General features: G+C 36.6%; 1 protein-coding gene across 6 annotated transcripts in view; it reads left to right on the top strand.

The window, feature by feature from the left end:
- AR (androgen receptor) overlaps nucleotides 1–19,460 on the top strand; it is a 209,486-nt gene that overhangs the window by 137,759 nt on the left and 52,267 nt on the right. Inside the window, exon 2 of one of the 6 annotated variants that reach the window (XM_036271013.1) lies at nucleotides 19,007–19,017. The exons of the other annotated variants lie outside the window; for them this stretch is intronic. Coding sequence (XP_036126906.1) covers nucleotides 19,007–19,017 — 11 coding nt within the window. The remainder of the gene's footprint in view (nucleotides 1–19,006; nucleotides 19,018–19,460) is intronic. 6 annotated transcript variants of the gene reach the window in all.

Genomic DNA, 19,460 nt, shown 5'->3' with positions numbered 1-19,460 from the left:
ATGATGTTCATTAGATTCCACATATACGTGAGACTATACAGTATTTGTCTTTACCTGACTGCCTTATTTCACTTAGCATAATAATCTCCAGTTCCATCTATACTGTAGCAAACTGTAAGAGTTCCTTCTTTTTTATGGCCACATAGTATTTCATTGTGTACATGTACCACAGCTTTTTTAATCCACTTATGTACTGATGGGCACTTCGGCTGTTTCCAGATTTTAGCTATTGTAGATAATGCTGCTATGAACATAGGGGTACATATTTTCTTTCTGATTGGTGTTTCAGGATCCTTAGTATATATTCCCAGAAGGGGGATCCTTTGGTCAAATGGCAGTTCCATTTTTAATTTTTTGAGGAAACTCTGTACTGTTCTACACAGTGTCTGCACCAGTCTGCATTTCCACCAACAGGGCACGAGGGTTCCCTTTTCTCCACATCCTGCCACACTTGTTGTTTTATTGATGATAGTCATTCTGGAAAGTGTGAGTGATACCTCATTGTGGTTTTCATTTGAATCTTTCTGATGATTAGTGATGTTGAGCATTTTTACATATATCTATTTGTCATTTGAATGTCCTCTTTGGAGAAGTGGCTATTCAGGTCCTTTGCCTATTTTATAAATTGAATTGTTTGTCTTCCTAGTGTTGAGGTTGTATAAGTTCTTTATTTATTTTGGAGGTGAACCCCTTATCAGACATATCATTGGAGAATGTGTTCTCACATACTGTGGGTTTTCTTTTCATTTTGTTGATGGTTTCTTTTGCTGTGCAGAAGTTTGTTGGTTTGATGTATTCCCATTTGTTTTTTGTTTTGTTTTGTTTTTCCTTTATTTCTCTTGCCCTGGGAGATATATTGGTGAAAATATTGTTGTGTGAGATGTCTAAGATTTTACTGCCTATGTTTCCTTCCAAGGTATTTATGGTTATGCAACTTACATTTAAGTCTTTTATCTATTTTGAGTTTCTTCCTGTGTATGGTGTAACAGGTTATCTGGTTTTATTATTTTGCATGTACCTCTCCAATTTTCCCAACACCATTTATTGAAGAGACTGGCTTTACTCCATTGTATGCTCCAAATTTGCTCTTCTTTCTCAATATCACTGAGGATATTCAGCATCAGTTTTGGATCCATATAAATTATTGGAATATTTGTTGTAGATCTGTGAAATATGCCATTGGCATTTTAATAAAAATTGCATTGAATCTATAGATTGCTTTGGATAGTATTGATATTTTAATGATGTTAATTCTTCATGTCCATGAACATAGTATATTCTTCCACTGATTTATATCTTCCTCATATTCTTCCTTCAGTGTCCAATAGTTTTCCACATACAGATCTTTTACATACACAATTAAATTTATTGCTACATAGCTTTCTTTGGTTGTTGTTGTTACAATAGTAAATAGGATTGTTTTCTTAGTTTCTCTTTGAGAGTTTATTATTGCTGTATAGAAATGCCACCACCAAGTTCTGAATATTAATTTTGTATTCTGCTACTTTGCTGAATTCATTTATTAGATCTAGTAGGTTTTTTGGTGGTCTTTAGGGTTTTCAGTGAACAGTATGATGTCATCTGATATTAAGGACACATTTACTTTCTCCATTCATTTGGATGCCTTTTATTTCTTCTATTAGTCTGATTGCTGTGGCTAGGACTTCCAGTAATATGTTGAATAAAAGTGGTGATAGTGGATCTCCATGTCTTCTTCCTGATCTTAAGGAAATCACTTTTTTTCCCATTTTTTAACTTAATTAATTTATTTTTTATTAATTACTTTTTGTTACAGATGTTTCTCCTTTTCCCCCCACTGATTCCCCCCTCCCCCACCCTCCTTGCCCTGTCCCCAGTTTGTTGTCCATGTCCACTGTTCATGCACACATGCATATAAGTTCTGTGGTTTATCTCTCTCCCACCACCCCCTCTTCTGGGGATTGTCATTTTGTATCCCACTTCCACATCTCTGGGACTACCCCATTCCTCAGAATGTTATGTTCATTATATTCCACAAATAAGTGAGATCATATAATACTTGCCTTTCTCTGTTTGGCTTGTTTCACTTAGGATGATACTTTCTAGGTCTCTCCATGTAGTCTCAAAGGATAAGAGATTTTTCTTTCTTACAGCTGCGTAGAACTCCATTGTGTATATGTACCACAGCTTTTTGATCCATTCATCTACTGATGGACACTTGGGCTGTTTCCAGATCTTAGCTATTGTAAATAGTGCTGCTACAAACATGGGGGTACATATATTCTTTCTGATTGGTGTTTCAGGCTTCTTAGGGTATATTCCTAGAAGTGGGATCACTGGGTCCAATTGAAGTTCAATTTTTAATTTTTTGAGGTAACACCATACTGTTTTCCATAGTGGCTGCACCAGTCTGCATTCCCAACAGCAGTGTACTAGAGTCCCCTTTTCTCCACACCCTGGCCAACACTTGTTGTTTGATGATTTGTTGATGGTGGCCATTCTGACAGGTGTGAGGTGATGCCTCATTGATATTTTAATTTGCATTGCTCTGATGATTAGTGATGTTGAGCATTTATTCTTATTTTTTTAATGCTTTTGTACAGTGAATTGTTTTCTTAATTTAATTTTAGATTATTCATTGTCAATCTATAAATAAAATTAACATTTGTATATTGATCTATTTTACTAGATCGTTGCTGAATTTGTTTATTAGCTCTAATAGTTATTATGTATTTTTAAGATCGCTTTACATCTTTCTTTCTTATCTGCATACCTTTTATTTATTTTTCTTATCTAATTACCCTGGCTAGAACATCCAGTGCAGTGTTCAGTCTTTATAATTGTATGTCTTCTAATGGATTCAACTTGTAACCATTATAACATTTTTGTCTTTGTTCTAGTCACAGTTTTTCTTAACATCTATTTTATCTGATATTAGTATAGCCACTTCAGCTCTTCTTTGGTTACTGTTCTCATGGAATATGTTTTTCCACCCATTTACTTTCAATGAATGTTTCTGAAACTAAAGTGTCTCGTGTAGAATGGCATATAGTTGTATCTTGTTTTTTAAATCCATTCTGCAAATCTCTGATTTTAATAGCAGTATTTAATTAAATTACACTTAACATAACTTCATATAAAGTAGGATTTACTCTTGCCTAATCTCATGGTTTGTTGCTGCTGCTATTTATTGTTGTTGTGTGATTGTTTAGCGAATTTTCTGAAATAATTCCAGATGCTTCAGAACATGTCAAAGTTTTTTAAAGTGTCTTGTGAACATCTAATTTTACTACTTTTTTAAAAAGCTTCTTGGTTACCTGATTGCCACAATTTTTATCTACCAACTCAGCCAGCCTCAGTGTTCAACATTTGCCTCTGATTATTGTCCACAAACTCCCCCAGGAAGAAACCTTTTCACACTGGGCAAACTCAGGTGGTATAAAAACAACCTTGAGAGCAGAGTCTTTCTGAGAACACCTGACAGGTCAAATAATGACAGTTCTCTGAGAAAGAAGCTTTGAAGGAGTTTCAACCTCATTATACCTCCTCCCATCAGGACCTTGGTTTTCAGCATCATTGTAGGCTCTAGGTTTTCATGGTTACTATGGAGTTGAGGAGAGGTTGAATGCAAATAAAGCAAGTTCAAATATAACAAAGCTTTGAATAAATACTCCCCAGATTTCTACAAGCATTTGGTTAATTTTTAGAGTTCTGAAAAATGTTTATTCTATTTCTTTCCAGTGTTCTTATTTCTTTTGTGGAGGAGAGAATTTTAGAAATTCCTTACTCCAGCATTTTCTCTGACATTACTCCACTCCAAAATTAAAAAAATAGCCCTGGCCGGTTTGGCTCAGCGGTTAGAGCGTCGGCCTGCGGTCCAGAGAGACCCGGGTTCGGTTCCCGCTAAGGGCACGTACCTCGGTTGCAGTTTGTCCCCGGCCCTGGTCGGTCGTGCGGGTGGCAGCCACTCGATGTGTTCCTTTCACATCGATGTTTCTCTTTCTCTCTCTCTGTTCCTCTCTCTCCCTCCCACTCTACCTGAACAAAAAATGGAAAAATGTCCTCTGGTGAGGATAAAAAAAAAATTAAATATATATATATATTGATTTATTTAGAGAGAGAGATAAGAACATGAGGAACATTGATTGGCTGCCTCTTGCATGCCCCACTTTCCCCAGACCGGAAATTGAACTGGGACCTCAGTCCATGGGATGATGCTCCATCCACTGAACCACACAGGCTGGGCCACTCTCAGATGTTTTAATTGAGCACTCCCTAACCTTTAGAAAAGTGAATATCTAAAGTGTCCAGGAAATAGTACCCTGAAAGTTAACTGACTTTTCAGGATCCTTCTGCTGTTTATAAGGTTACTCATCCCAATTCTTTTTTTTAATTTGACAAGTAAGAGGAATGGTGTTGTTTTATGCATGTTATTCATATAGAAATATAAGCCAGACCATTTCCCCCTCTACTCAAAATCCTCCAGTGTCTCCCCATCTCACTTAAAATAAAAATTATCATTTCACCTCTAGCAACTTGTACAATGTCTGACACATAGTAGTACATCACTGTTGAATGGATGAAGGAGTAGCAAAATTCACAAGATCTAAAACTAGTAAGTTAAATCTAGGAACTTTGCATTTTGCAAATTTGTTTGTTTCTTTTTTTTTAGTTTCCTCTTAATCTGAATGAAAACTACTCTCATAAAAAACAGTCTTTGTAGCTGTACTGTTTCTTTGCCAATCCTTGAACATGATATGCATTCTCTCACATCAGGGCCTTTATATCAACTCTTTCTTCTGCCTCAAATGTCCTTCTCTGAGATATCTATGGGGCTCACTCAGTCACTTTCTTCAAATTTTTGCCAAAATGTTACCTCAATGAAGCCTGTCTTTATTACTCAATTTTTAATTACTCTCCCAGCTCTGGCCAGTTTTGCTCAGTGGTTAGAGTGTCGGCCCATGGACTGAGAGGTCACAGGTTCGATTCCCGGTCAAGGGCACATACCTGAGTTGCAGGTTTGATCCCCAACCTGGGGATCATGCAGGAGGCAACCAATCAATGTGTCTCTTTCACATTAATGTTTCTCTCTCTCTCTTTCCTTCCCTCCCTTACTTCCATTGTATCAAATAAAAAGAAAAAAAGCATCCTTGGGTGAGGATTAACTAAAAATAAAAATAATAAACTACTCTCCCAGCATCCCCATTCCCTTCATGATGCTTTTTTGTTCATATCACTTGTTGCTTTCTAATATACTATTTAATTTTCCAATTTGTTGAGTTTAGTGTTTACTGTTTGCTTCCTTCTCCCCTGCACCTTCTCCTCACTCACATTAAAATGGATGTTAGTCATAATAGGCATTTTTAATTATTTGTTCATCGATATATCCCAAACACTAAAATACTGTCTGGCATAGAGTACGTATTTAATTAATTCTTTGCAGATTTCTCTTAATATTTTATCTGTTTTATGGGCATAGAAAGCAGTGTCTAGTATTGATTCTGGTATTGAGTAGATGTTTAGTAATTTTTCATTGAATGATATAATGAATATGATACCCCATTTCCAACCCTTTATTTATCCAATATTGTCAGGTAAATGAGATGTTTTACTTAAATGAAATTCCTAGATAACTGATCTCCAGGAAGTCTAAGTTTTAATATTTTGTATATTTTTTTCATGGAATAGGTAAAATGGTTTGCATATCTTTCAGAAAACAGCAGAGTGTATTTTAACTTTTTTTGTGATATTTGAAAAACTATGGAGAAAAGGATAGGAATAAGAGTCAGAATAGTTGGTTGTTGCAATGATATAATCTCCTAACTGTGTAAGCATGGGCAATTCTGATAACCCTTCTGAGTCTCAGTTTCATCTTTTATAAAATGATAATAATAGCTGCTCTTCAGCTCATACATTTTTGTGAGATTCAGTGAGTATAGTGTATGACACAATCTATAAGTTGTAAAGCTACCTACAAATGCAAGGTGAAAGTGATACAAAGTTTATGATTTGGAAAGATGATGAATACATACAAACTGATTCCTACACGTAGGTGTTTAAGGAACAGAGTGCACTCAATTTGAGAATGACCAGGTCTGAATAACATTATCTTTGCCTGTCATTAGTTGAAGATAATTTTACATTCCTGATGTTGGAGAGTAGGTCTTTTTGAAAACTGGAATTTTGAGTCTCTTTACCCTAGGCCACTAAGAATTATTGATGTTTTAGATGTTTTGGAGCCAAGGATGACTCGTGTTTTCCAGGAAAGTCTTTGGTGCCCTTGATGCTGAAAACATATTTCAAAATGCATAGACTCTCAGTTACCTAGGGACCCTTGTGAAAATGAAAAAAAGGACACATGAAGTTAGACCTGTCTGTCAGTTGATGTTCTTCAAGTTAGCCAGGGTGTTTTTTGTTATTTATTTATTTATTTTTATTAAGGAAAGCTTAGCAACATGTACTTTTGAGTTCTTCTGACTTTCCAAATCACAAACAGAAAGGAGTAATTTATTTACTTTTATTGGGTCCTACTTTATAGAGGAATTTTAAGATTAATGAGAGACTTCTCATTTTGTCAGTGTCCATTATTTTTGTTTGTATTCAGTTGATAACATTTTTGGTGAGAATTCTTTTGGGGAACTCAAATGTATGGCAGGAAAATACATTATCTATATGGCAAATGTATGGCATAAATAGATCTTTCTTGGGGGATTCAGTCTCCCTGATTTCTTCTTCTTTGGAATAAGTATTTGAGCATGGTTGGAAGATAAAGCCCAGGAGTACTTTAAGGAGTCAGCATGTCAACAGTTTCTTCTATTACCCCACTAACCTCCAGATGTCATTTTCTTGGTCACGCCTATTGGTCAGTTCCAGCAACTGGTCTTTCAGGTAGTACTAATTAAAATGCAGGCCAAAGCAGAAGTTTAGGGAAGGAACAGTCAAACCTGTTTGGCTACAATAAGGTAGTTGCAAAAAAGGAAACCTTTGATTTTAGAGAAAGGAAAAAGAAACATGGATGGAACCAATGTGTATAGTCAAGACTGACTATTTTAAAATTTTTGAAGGCCAACAAATCATTAATTTCACAGCCCGTTTTATATACCAATCTTGGCTCTTTCCAACCTCCATGCCTTTTCAAATGCATCATCCTCTCTGCTTGGAATTCTCTACCTGTGTTTTGTTCACTTATCAAAATTCTCATTCAATCAAGGTATTTCTTCTGTGAAAGCAACTTCTCCTAACTCTTCTTTCTTTTTTGTTTTGTTTTATTTTTTTCCTGTTTTTTAAATTTATTGGGGTGACATTGGTTAATAAAATTATATAGGTTTCAAGTATACAATTCTATAATACATCATCTGTATATTTCATTGTTTACCACCCAAAGTCAAATCTCTTTCATCACCATATATTTGACCCCCTTTACCCTTTACCACCAACCCCCCACCCTCCTTCCCTCTGGGAACCACATACTGTTGTCTGTGTCTATGATTTTTTGTTTGTCTTGATTGTTTATTTGCTTTCAGTTTTATATTCCACATACAAGTAAACTCATATGCTTCTTGACTTTTTCTTAACTCTTTTTTATCTTGGGAGTTTAACTTAACATTTGCAAGCTATTCACATTAAATAACAGCAGTTACCCTCTTTTGCCTAATTCTCTATACATCTTCTCCTAGGTCCTTTTTTTTTTTTTTAATCCTCACCCAAGAATGTTATCATTGATTTTTAGAGAGAAAGGAAAGGAAAGAGAGAAAGAGAAACATCAATGTGAGAGAGAAACATCAATCTGTTGCCTCCCATACATACCCTGACCAGGGATCAAACCTGTAACCTAGGTATCATTCCTGACCGGGAATCAAACCTACAACCTTTTTGGTGTACAGGATGACGCCACCAAGTTGAGGCTCCTACGTCCTATTTTTAAAAACTCACTCATTTACTCCTCCCTGTTTCTCTTTCTTTCAATATTTAGTTAATGCCTATCAAAATCAGCTATTGTATTAGTTGTAGTTGTTTTTCACATTTTTATTTTATTGAAATGTCCCAGCAGATCTATAAGTTATCATATGTATTTTATAGCAAGATAAAGTGAGGTCCAGAGAAGTCAAGTAACTTGCTCCAAGTTCCAGCTAGTAAGAGGCAGGGCAGGGATTTGAACAATGCCTCATTTATTCCCTGCCCATTGGCTCCTTTTTCTATAATTTCCACTGATTTTTTTTTTTTTTTTTTTTTTTTTTTTTATCCTCACCCGAGGATATTTTTCGATATTTTGTTCAGATAGAGTGAGAGGGAGAGAGAGAGAGAGAGAGAAACATCGATGTGAAAGCGACACATCGAGTGGCTGCCACCCACACGACCCAACCAGGGCCGGGGACAAACTGCAACCAAGGTACGTGCCCTTAGCGGGAACCGAACCCGGGTCTCTCCGAACCGCAGGCCGACGCTCTAACCGCTGAGCCAAACCGGCCAGGGCTCCACTGATTCTTTTATGCATGTCTTATCTCACTCTTTTAGCCCCTTTGTGAGGCTTTCCTAGAGTTAGAAAAGAATTTTAACCTCATAGTGCACTGTGTCCGTCACAGTATAACTCTCTAAGGGGAAAACACTCAAAAGAGTCCTCAGAAGAGACGTACAGATGGTAGCTATGGAATTGTGATACAGGCTCATATCTCTCCTTCTCCAATCAGGAATATGTCCACCCTCAGTAGGGATGACAGTGACACCATAGTTAATGTTGAGCACAGCCTTTTTTGAGGTTGTCACACATCTCATTAGGTCCTCAGTGACACCTAGACTTGGGTTTTCCTTTCTATATACCTTTTGTTTTATTTTTTCCTTTGTATTTTCTTTTTTTTAGAATGTTAGAATGGCTTTTATTATATTATTGGACTCAGCATTTAATATTGAAAGAGTAAAGTTCTTAGTACAGAGCAAGTTATCATAGAACATTTTCTCTTAGCACTTTAAATATTTAGCCAATCAGAATAATGGTTGATTTCCATTTTTCTGAAAAGAAACTATAGGAGTCGACTGGCCAGGGAGGCAGTCTCAGAGATATCCTGCAGGATATGTAGCACTTATAAATGGTTTACTAATCGGTGGTGTTCTTGGCCCTATGATTCAAGAAGAGTATTTGAAATTATCACTATTAAAAAGAGCCATCTAACAGTTTTAAGTCTTTTAATATAATATTTTATATAAAAATATTAGAGATCTTCAATTTTATATCAAATGTGAAAAGTCTTGATTTAGGAATGATTAATTCAAATATCATCTAATGACATCATAAAGGACACATAATGTATGAAGAAAAATCAAGAGTACTCTGGTTATTTTTTGATTTTGTGCCTCTCATTTAACCTCCACTTAGTTTCCAACGCATGAGCATTTTGTTAACCAGTGTTATCTCTGAAAAGATGTTTTGATAGGTCTCATTCAGCTAATGAATACATTTGAAAAATAAATACTTGGTGAGCTATTTAATTAAGCATTCAAACCTGGTGGAGTCACCAAGACATTACAATAAGCTGGAAATTAACTGTACTTTAATATCTGCTGTTTAAAATAAAAGTGCAAAAATCATAGGGCTGAATCCATTCAGTTGAATTTTTTTTTCCTTTTTTTATCTTTATTGTCGAAAGTATTACAGATGTCCCACACTTTCTCTTGCATTGACCCCCTCCTGCTTTCCCCAAACTATTGTTTGTGTCCCTTGGTTATACATATATGCATATAAGTGCTTTGGTTTATCTCTTCTCCAACCCTCCTAACCCCCTTCCCTCAGAGGTTGTCAGTCTGTTCTCTACTTCCATGTCTCTGTATCTATTTTGATTGTCAGATTATTTTGTTCATGATATCCCATAAATAACTGAAATCATGTGGTAGTTGTCTGTCTCTGACTGGCTTAGTTTGCTCACCATAGTACCTCTCAAAATCCTTCCACGTTGTCTCAAACAGTAAGAGATCTTTCTTTCTTACAACTACATAGTACTCCATTGTGTAAATGTACCACAGCTTTTTTATCTACTCTACTGATGGACACTTGAGTTGTTTCCAGATCTAAGCTACTGTAAATAGTGCTACTATGAACATAGAGGTGCATATATTCTTTCTGATTGGTGTTTCAGGCTTTTTGGATATATTCCTAGAAGTAGAATCACTGGGTCAAATGACAATTACATTTTTTATTTTTTGAGGTAACACCATATTGTTTTCCAAAGTGGCTGCACAAGTCTGCATTCCCACTACCAGTGTACTAGAGTTCCTTTTTCTCCACACCCTCGCCAACACTTGTTATTTGATGATTTGTTGATAGCGGCCATTCTGACAGGTGTGAGGTGATATATCATAGTCTTTTTAATTTCCATCTCCTGATGATTAATGACTGAGCATTTTTTCATATGTCTCTTGGCTATGTGTATGTCCTCTTTGGAGAAGTGTCTATTCAGGTCCTCTGCCCATTTTTTAATTGGATCGTTTCTCTTCGTTTTGTTGAGTTGTCTGAGTACCCTATATATTTTGAGTATTAGCTCCTTTTCCAATGCATCATTGACAATTGTGTTCTCCCACAAAGTGGGTTCCCTTTTCATTTTGATGCTGGTTTCATTTGCCATGCAGAAGCTTTTTATTTTGATATAATCCTATTTATTAATTATTCCTTTGTTTCTCTTGCCCTTGGTTATGTATCAGTGAGAATTCTGTTATGTGTCTATGATGTCTAAGATTTTTTGCCTACATTTTCAGCTAGGATTTTTATGGTTTCATGAATTGCATTTAAATATTTTGTCCATTTTGAGTTTATTCTTGTGTACGGTGTATATTGGTAATCTAGTTTTATTTTATTTTTTTACATGTCTCTGTCCAATTTTCCCAACACCATTTATTGAATAGACTGTCTTTTCTTCATTGTATGCTCTTGCCACCTTTGTTGAATATTAATTGTGCATAATGTCTTGGGTCGATTTCTGGACTCTGTGTTCTGTTCCATTGATCTATATGCCTGTTCTTGTGCCTGTGCCAGGTTGTTTTGAATATGATGGCTTTGTAGTATAACTTGATATCTGGTATTGTAATCCCTCCTACTTTGTTCTTCTTTTTCAAGATTGCTTTGGCTATTCAGGGGCTTTTTTGGTTTCATATAAACTTTTGGAGTACCTGTTCTAGATCTGTGAAATATGCTGTTGGTATTTTAATGGGATTGAATTGAATATATAGATTACTTTGAGTAGTATGGACACTTTAATGATGTTGATTATTCCAATTGATGAACATCATATATGCTTCTACTTTTTTGTATCTTCCTAAATTTACTTGTTCTATGTCCTGTAGTTTTCTGAGAACAGGCTTTTTACCTCCTGGGTTAAGTTTATTCCTAGGTATCTTTTTTTCCCCCCAGTGGTAAATGGGATTGTTTTTTTTAGTTTCCCTTTCTGAGTGTTCATTATTGGTATATAAGAATGCCATCAGTTTCTGGATGTTAATTTTGTATCCTGCTGCATTGCCAAATTCATTTATTAAATCTAGTAGATTTTTGATGGAATAGTTAGGGTTTTCTATGTGCAATATCATGTCATCTGTGAATAATGACAGTTTCACTCCCTCCTATCCAATTTGGATTCCTTTTATTTTTTCTTATTTTCTAATTGCTGTGGCTAAGATTTCCAGTACTATGTTGAATAAGTGTGGCAAAAGTGGGCATCCCTGTCTTGTTCCTATTCTTAAGGGAAGTCCTTTTAGGTTTTGCTTATTGAGTATGATGTTGGATGTAGGTTTTTCATATATGGCCTTTATTATATCAAAATATGACCCCTGTGTCCCCACATTGGTGAGCATTTTTATTAGAAATGAGTGCTGGATTTTGTCAAATGCTTTTTCAGCATCTATTGATATGATCATATGATTTTTATCTTTCATTTTGTTTATGTGATGTATCACATTTGTTGATTTGCAAATATTGTACCAGCCTTGCATCCCTGGGATAATCCCACTTGGTCATGTAGAATAATTTTGTAATATATTGCTAGATTGGATTTGCTAATATTTTGTGAAGAATTTTGGCATCTATGTTCATCAGAGATATTGGCCTGTAGTTGTCTTTCTAGTATCTTCATCTGGTTTTGCAATTAGGATTATGCAGGCCTTATAGAAAGAGCTTGGAAGTCTTCCTTCCTCTTAAATTTTTTGAAATAGTATGATGATAATAGGTGTTCATTCTTTGAATGTTTGGTAGAACACCCCTGTAAAGCTATCCAGACCTGGGTTTTTGTTTGCTGGGAGTTTATTAATTACAGCTTCAATTTCTTTAGTTGTTATTGATCTCTTCAAGTTTTCTGACTCTTTCTGGTTCAGTTTTGGGAGGCTGTGTGATTCTAGGAATTTTTACATTTGCCTAGGTTGTCTACGTAATTTGTTGGCATATAATTCTTCATAGTATTTTCTAACAATGCTTTGTATTATTTCTGTGGTGTCAATTGTTACTTCTCCTATTTCATTTCTGAATATGTTTACATGGGTCCTTGCTCTTTGTGTCTTGGTGAGTCTGACTAAAGGTTCATCACTCTTGTTTATCTTTTCAAAGAACCCGCTCTTGACTTCATTGGTCTTTTGATTTTGTTTGTTTGTTTGTTTTTAGTCTCTATGTCATTTATTTCCACTCTGAACTTTATTATTTATTTTCTTCTACTTACTCTAGGTTTTTCTATTTGTTCACTTTCTAGTTCTTTAAGTTGTAGGGTTAGATAGTCTATTAGAAATGTTTCTTGTTTCTTGAGGTAAACCTGCCATGCAATGAATTTCCCTCTCAGGACTGCTTTCGCTGTGTCTCATAGATTTTGTGTTGTGTGTTCGTTTTCATTGCTTTCCAGGAAATTTTTTTATTTCTTTCTTTATCTCTTGGTAACCCATTTATTGATTAATAACAAGCTATTTAGTCTCTATGTGTTTGAGTGTTTTGTTGTAACTAATTTCTAGTTTTATGCCATTGTTATCTGAGAAGATTCTTGATATGATTTCAATCTTCTTGAACTTGTAGAGACTTAGTTTGTGTCCTAATATGTGGTCTACCTCTGAGAATGTCCTGTGTGCACTTGAGAAGAATGTATATTCTGCAGTTTTGGGGTGTAATTCTTGGTAAATATCTATTAAATCCATCTGATCCAGTGTGTCATTTTGGGTCTCTATTTCTTGTTAAATTTTGTCTAGAGCATCTATCCAGTGACGTCAGTGGGGTGTTGAAGTTCCCTACTATGACTGTATTTCTGTCAATCTCTCCTTTGAAGTCCTCCAGAAGTTTTTTTAAACATATTTTGGTGCTCCTATATTGAGTGGATATATGTTTACCAAGGTTATATCCTCTTGTTGGATCAATTCTTTTAATATTATGCAGTGGCTTTCTTTGTCTCTTGTTATGGCCTTCAATTTGAAGTCTATTTTATCTGATATGAGTATTGCTACTCCAGCTTTTCTTTTTATTTGCTTGGAAAAATTTTTTCCATTCTTTCACTTTCAATCTGTTTGTTGTGAGGAGGGTCTCTTGTAGACAACATGTATATGAGCAGCTACTCTGTCTTTTGACTGGAGCATTTAGTCCATTTACATTTAAGGTTATTATTGATATGTATTTACTTATTATGCCTATGTTTCTCTCTATATTTCTTCTGCTTATAACAGCAGTCCCCTTAACATTTCTTGTAATGCTGGTTTGAAGGTAATGTATTTCCTTAGCCTGTTTTTTTTTTTTTTGGGGGGGGGGCGGTTCTGGGAAGCTCTTTATTTCACCTTCTATTTTGAATGATAGCTTTGCTATATAGAGTAGTCTTGGATTTAGTTCCTTGTTTTTTATTAACTTGAATACTTCACGCCATTCCCTTCTGGTCTGTAGTGTTTTTGTTGAGAAATCAGCTGATAGCCTTATGGGGGCTCCTTTGTAGTTAACCTGTTCCTTTACTCTTCCTGGCTTTAAGATTTTCTCTTTGTCTTTAATTTTTGGCATTTTAATTATGATGTGTCTTGACATGGACCTCTTTGGGGTTTTTTTGCTTGGGACACTCTGTGATTCCTGAACTAGTATGTCTTTTTTCTTCACCAAGTTAGGGAAATTTTCTGCTATTATATCTTCAAACAGATTCTCTAACCCTTGCTCACTTTCTTCTTCTTCTGGTACTCTTATGATGTGGATATTGTTACATTTCATATTTTCCAATTGCTCTCTTAAACTTTCCTCCTGTTTTTTAGGGTTTGTTGTTGTTGTTGTTGTTGTTGTTGTTTTTTTAATTTTGTTCTCTGATTGAGTGATTTTTTTTCTACCCTGTCTTCTAATTCACTGATCTGCTCCTCTGCTTTCTCTAATCTAGTTATTCCTTCTGATGCATTCATTATTTCTGCTACATCATTCTTCATTTCCAGTTTGTCATTTTTCATTGTTTCTATATCCTTTCTTATGCTGTTGAGCATCCTCATAATCATTACTCTGAACTCTATATCTGATAACTTGCTTATCTCCATTTCATTTAGCCTTTCTTCTGGAGAATTCTCTTGTTCTTTTATTTGGGATTTGTTTCTTTGTTTCACAATTTTGCCTGTCTCGGCAGGGTTTGGAGCCTGCCAAAATCTCTCTGTGGGTATCAATGTTCTGCAGATTGTGTCTTCCTCTACTGTGTCTGGATGTGTATGAATGGGACCAAGCAGAACACCGATGTCTGGTCTTACTATCCTGGGTAGAGTTGCCAGCCAGGCAAAGATTCATGTATCCCAGAGACTCTGCCTGCAGGGTGAGTATTAGTCTCAGTCACTTAATGGGTCTCAGGTTGTAGCTCTCAGCTGGATGAGAACTGCCCCAGGTGGGAAGAGTAAACTGATTTCCAGTGGGTGAGGCAGTTGCTTTCCTCTGGGCTAAAGCTGTTTTGAGAGAAGAACTCTGCCTGAAGAAAATGGTTTCTACAGCATGGGTTAATGTCTCAGCACAGGGACCAAAGCAGTCGCCTTCACCCCACAGCTCTGAAACTCAATGACCACAGGCTGGGCCCAAGGCTCAAAGTGCCCAGAGACTCATCTCCACCTGCAAGCTGGCTGGTAGTCTCTGACAGCTAGTGAGCCTTAGATTGAAGTTCTGTGCTAAGCACTGACTCCTCCCAGCTGGGTGGAGTTAAATTCCAATGGATGGGGCATTTGCTTCCTACCCCACAGGCTAAAGCCACTTTGAGGGGAAAAGACTGCCTGAGAAAAATGGTTTCTGCAGGATAAGTTAATGGCTGAGCATAGTGTTCCTGATGGTTTCCTTCCCAACTATCTCCCCAGCACCATGAACCCCCCTCACACAGCTACAGTCCTGTCAGCCCTCCCTCAGCCAGAGCCCAAAGTGAGTGGCTGTAGCTGTAATTTAGTGCACTGGCCCTTCAGGCGGGTGCCTGTGTTCCCAGTGCCTCTCCCTGCTGGAAAGACCCTCTGCTTTAGTGTTTTTCACAACCAGGTGTTATGTGGGCACCTTTCCCTGTTCTGCCACTCTGTGCTGGTGAGCCAGCTTGGGGTTTAAACCCCAGAATTCTCAGAGGGAACTTCTCACAGCTAAGATAGCCCTCAGCTGCTGCCTGTGCAAGCCCAGCCAGCCCTCTCGTGCCTCTGTACCTCCTACCAGTCTCGATTTTGGCTCCTCTTTACATCCCTGGTTATAAGGGGTCTCTCCATCTGCTCTCCAGTTGGTTTTTCCAGATGACTTTTCTTTATTTTAATTGTAATTCCAGTTTGGTCCTGGAAGACTGTCGGTGTAGCTTCCATTCACTCCACCACCATTTTCCCTCCCTTTTTCTTTCTTTGTATTTTCTTCTCATTTCTTTTTTCCCTTTACCCCACCTCTTCATGTCTTCCTCTTCTCCCTCTTCTCCCCCTCCTTACCTTCCTCCTCTTCCTTTTCTCTTCTCTCTTGTTCTTCTCCTCATCTTCTTTTTCCTCTCTTTTCCCTCTCTCCCTTCTTCCTCATTCTTTCTCACTCTCTGTCTTTAATCTTGTCAAGAGCATATATGTATTTTTGTAAGGTATACACTATAATCAACTTGATCAATAACTTTTGAATTTTCAGGAAATAAAATCACAACAGCACCCAGAATGAGAGCATAGTGTAGGTGTGTATCTGAGCTGCAGATTAAATTTCAGTTTTAAAATTTGATCTCAGGTGCCTTTTTCTAGAACTATTTAGGAAGAAAAATCTGAATAATGTAATTAAAACTTTATTTAAATGTAATACTTGATATATAATATTAAAGATAGGTCTTAAGTGCTACAAAATATAGGTTTGAACAATAACTTCAGCCTTAATCAACTCTTCCTGCATTCCACATGATTCCAGGACAATGAGCACTATTCAAACAATTCTCATTTACCAAGTACCCAAACTTTTCTAGATGTTCACATATGTTATTTTTAATTCTCCTGGCTCTGCAAAGGTGGATCATATGCTCCCCATTTTACAAAAGTGGAAACAGATTCAAAAAAGTTATACTATTTGCCACAACTAGTAAGTCACATTGCTGGGATTCATAACCCAGTCCTTCTGACTCCTAAATCTGTGCTCCTGCCACCACACCATACATTTTTGCCAATTAACAAATAGATAACAACAGGTAATAGATGTTTCAGTTTATGCATGATGGTCTCTTAATCTCTAGGCTGAATATTAATTTATTGATACATTATTGAATTCTCTTTATCATGTTCTCCCATCACTTTATATATGAAGAAATTCAGGCTCCATGGAAAGCAATGACTTGTCCAAAACCTTATTGTGAGCCATTGGAGTCTAGCCATGACATACATCTCCATGCCCCATTCCAGAACTCTCCTACACTCTTTTGTATTATTAATGCTTCATGTGTGTTTATCTCCCAGTATATTGCAAGTTCCTAAAATGCGAGAGCTATGATTATCTCTCTCCTCTACAGACTTCAACACAGGCTGGACCACTGGGTTTTCAGTAGGCATTTGTTTTGTTAACAAGAGAGATACTTTCTCTGACCCTATTAGAAGAGCAGATTCCCTAACTACACCATATGGTGAACAGGAACCACTTGTTGTGAATGTTGATTCTATAACCTGGGAACTAGGATGTACAGGGAACAGCCCTTTTGATTTCCTCTCTGAAATAGTATGGAGTCTAACCTCCTTGTGTAGATGGGGATACTGAAGCCCAAAGACAAGAAAGGATTTGTCATGAGGTCACAGGGAAGTTTATAACAGACCTGTGACTATTTTAATTTATATGTTATAGTAAGCAATACATGAACATGGTACAAAATTTTTAATCACAGAAGGTTAAAGTGAAAAATAATTTCATCCTTTCATCCCTCAAATTTGCAGTTTTGTTTCTCTGAGGCAGCAACTAATGGTCTCTTGTGTACCCTTGTAGATATAGTATATGTATTTATAAACACGTGCAGAAAATATATCAATTTTATTCACTGAACTGGTGTTCTGTATTATTTTAAATCCTTTTTTCCACCTTACAATGTATCTTGGAGATTGTTCCACCTCAGTATATCTAGAACTGCTTCATTTTTTAATGGGTGCATTTTATGACTATCTATTAATGGACATTTATGTTGCAGTCTTCTGCTATTATAAACAATGTTGCAGTGAATTTTCTTGTATATATGTCATGTCACACATGTACAAACATGTGCTGGATCAAAGCAATGCACATTTTAATTTTGCAACTTTTGCCAAATTATCCTCCACAGAGGTTATAAAATTATTATTATGCAAAATTTGGATTTGATAATATTTATAAATGATATAGTTACTGTTCATTTTACAAAGGATTATTATGTTGACCTTACAGAAGTGCTCAACAGTTTTTTTTTTAAATGGTCAATCCCCATTTAAATGAGAGTTTAATTATAAATGTACATATAAATGAGAATTCAATTTTTTTAAATGTGATTTATATACTACTGTTCAGAAATACATCTACTAGTAAAGCATGAGAAGATGGCAATATGTTTCTAAAATGCAACTGAGTCTATACAAGCTGTGGTTGCAACCATAATACCAAACCTCGGACGTATGCTCAGATGAAAGTTCAGGGAAAGAACAATGGGATCAGACCTAGGTAGAAGGAAGTAAAGCAGAGCCAGTGCTGTGCCAGTAAATTGTATTTCTGCCTGCCAAAGGCAGGGAGCAGTGGAGAGCACTGATATTTACAGTGTTTTCTGATGTCCATGATGTAGATATTCCTATCAGGACTGATTTCAATTTTTTTTTTTTTATCCTCACCCCAGGACATTTTTTTATTTTTGTTGTTGTTGTTGTTGTTGTTGTTGTTCAGATAGAGTGGGAAGGAGAGAGAGAGAGAAACATCGATGTAAAAGGGACACATCAAGTGGTTGCCACCCACATGACCCAACCAGGGCCAGGGACAAACTGCAACTGAGGTACATGCCCTTAGCTGGAACTGAACCCGGGTCTCTCTGGACCGCAGGCCGACACTCTAACCGCTGAGCCAAACTGGCCAGGGCAGGACCGATTTGAATTTACCGACATGATGGCACTGAATGTGAAATTTGGAAGAGATCCTCAAAATTGATTTTTATAAGTAACTACAAGCCAAGTCCAGCACAAGAGTGGACAGAACCTAAGGGAAGACAGCCTGAGAACATAAAACTTGGGTCTGACCAAATGTCAACCTTAGCAGAAGTGAGCTGGTATTCCTCATATTTATACTTGATGAGATTGGACCCTCTAGTATTCCTGGATGGAATTTACAAATCCCATCTGAAGAACATTACCTGGTGCTCCCCACACTACTCACCTGAATGGCCTCAACCTCACTTAGTCTCCAGTGGAGTGAAAAAAAGCAAGGGGATTTCAAATTATATTGCAATGTCAAACATTCATCCTGTTAATCCAGTATCAGCTGCAAAACTCCATAAGCAGTCAACTCAACTGCAAGGTGCAACAGCAACAGTTCTCATATTAGAAGCAATAAGGGAATGTTAAAAACATCATAGTGCCTGACATTTACCCCAGTCAGTTGAATTAGAAATACTAGGAGTGAAACCACACATCAGTAGTTTGTAATAGCTCCCCATATGATTCTGACTTGAAGCCAAGGTGAAAAATTACCATCCAGAACAACCTGCTTCTTCAATCTAGTCAAATTTTCTTACCACTCCCCCCCCCCCCTTATCTTATGCCAGCCACACTGGCCACCTTGCTATTCCAAGAGCACACAAAAGTAATTCATGATTTTGAGCCTTTACATTTGTTATTCTTTTTTGGGGACTGTTCCTCCACTGGCTCATCAAATGTCTTCTTCCTATCATTCAGGTCTCAGCTCAAATGCGACCACATCAGATAATCTTTCCCAACTCTACCTAAATTAACTTCTCCATTCTATCACAGCACTGTTTCATTTCCTTAATTGTATGTATCACCATCTGAAAATGTCTAATTTATTTTATAACTCATTACTTATCTGTTTCCACCAAAACATC

Source organism: Molossus molossus, unplaced genomic scaffold (assembly GCF_014108415.1).
Source record: "Molossus molossus isolate mMolMol1 unplaced genomic scaffold, mMolMol1.p scaffold_m16_p_2, whole genome shotgun sequence".
Classification (NCBI taxonomy): Eukaryota; Metazoa; Chordata; class Mammalia; order Chiroptera; family Molossidae; genus Molossus; species Molossus molossus.
Note: the sequence above shows the minus strand (reverse complement) of the source record. Positions and strands in the feature narration are given on the sequence as shown.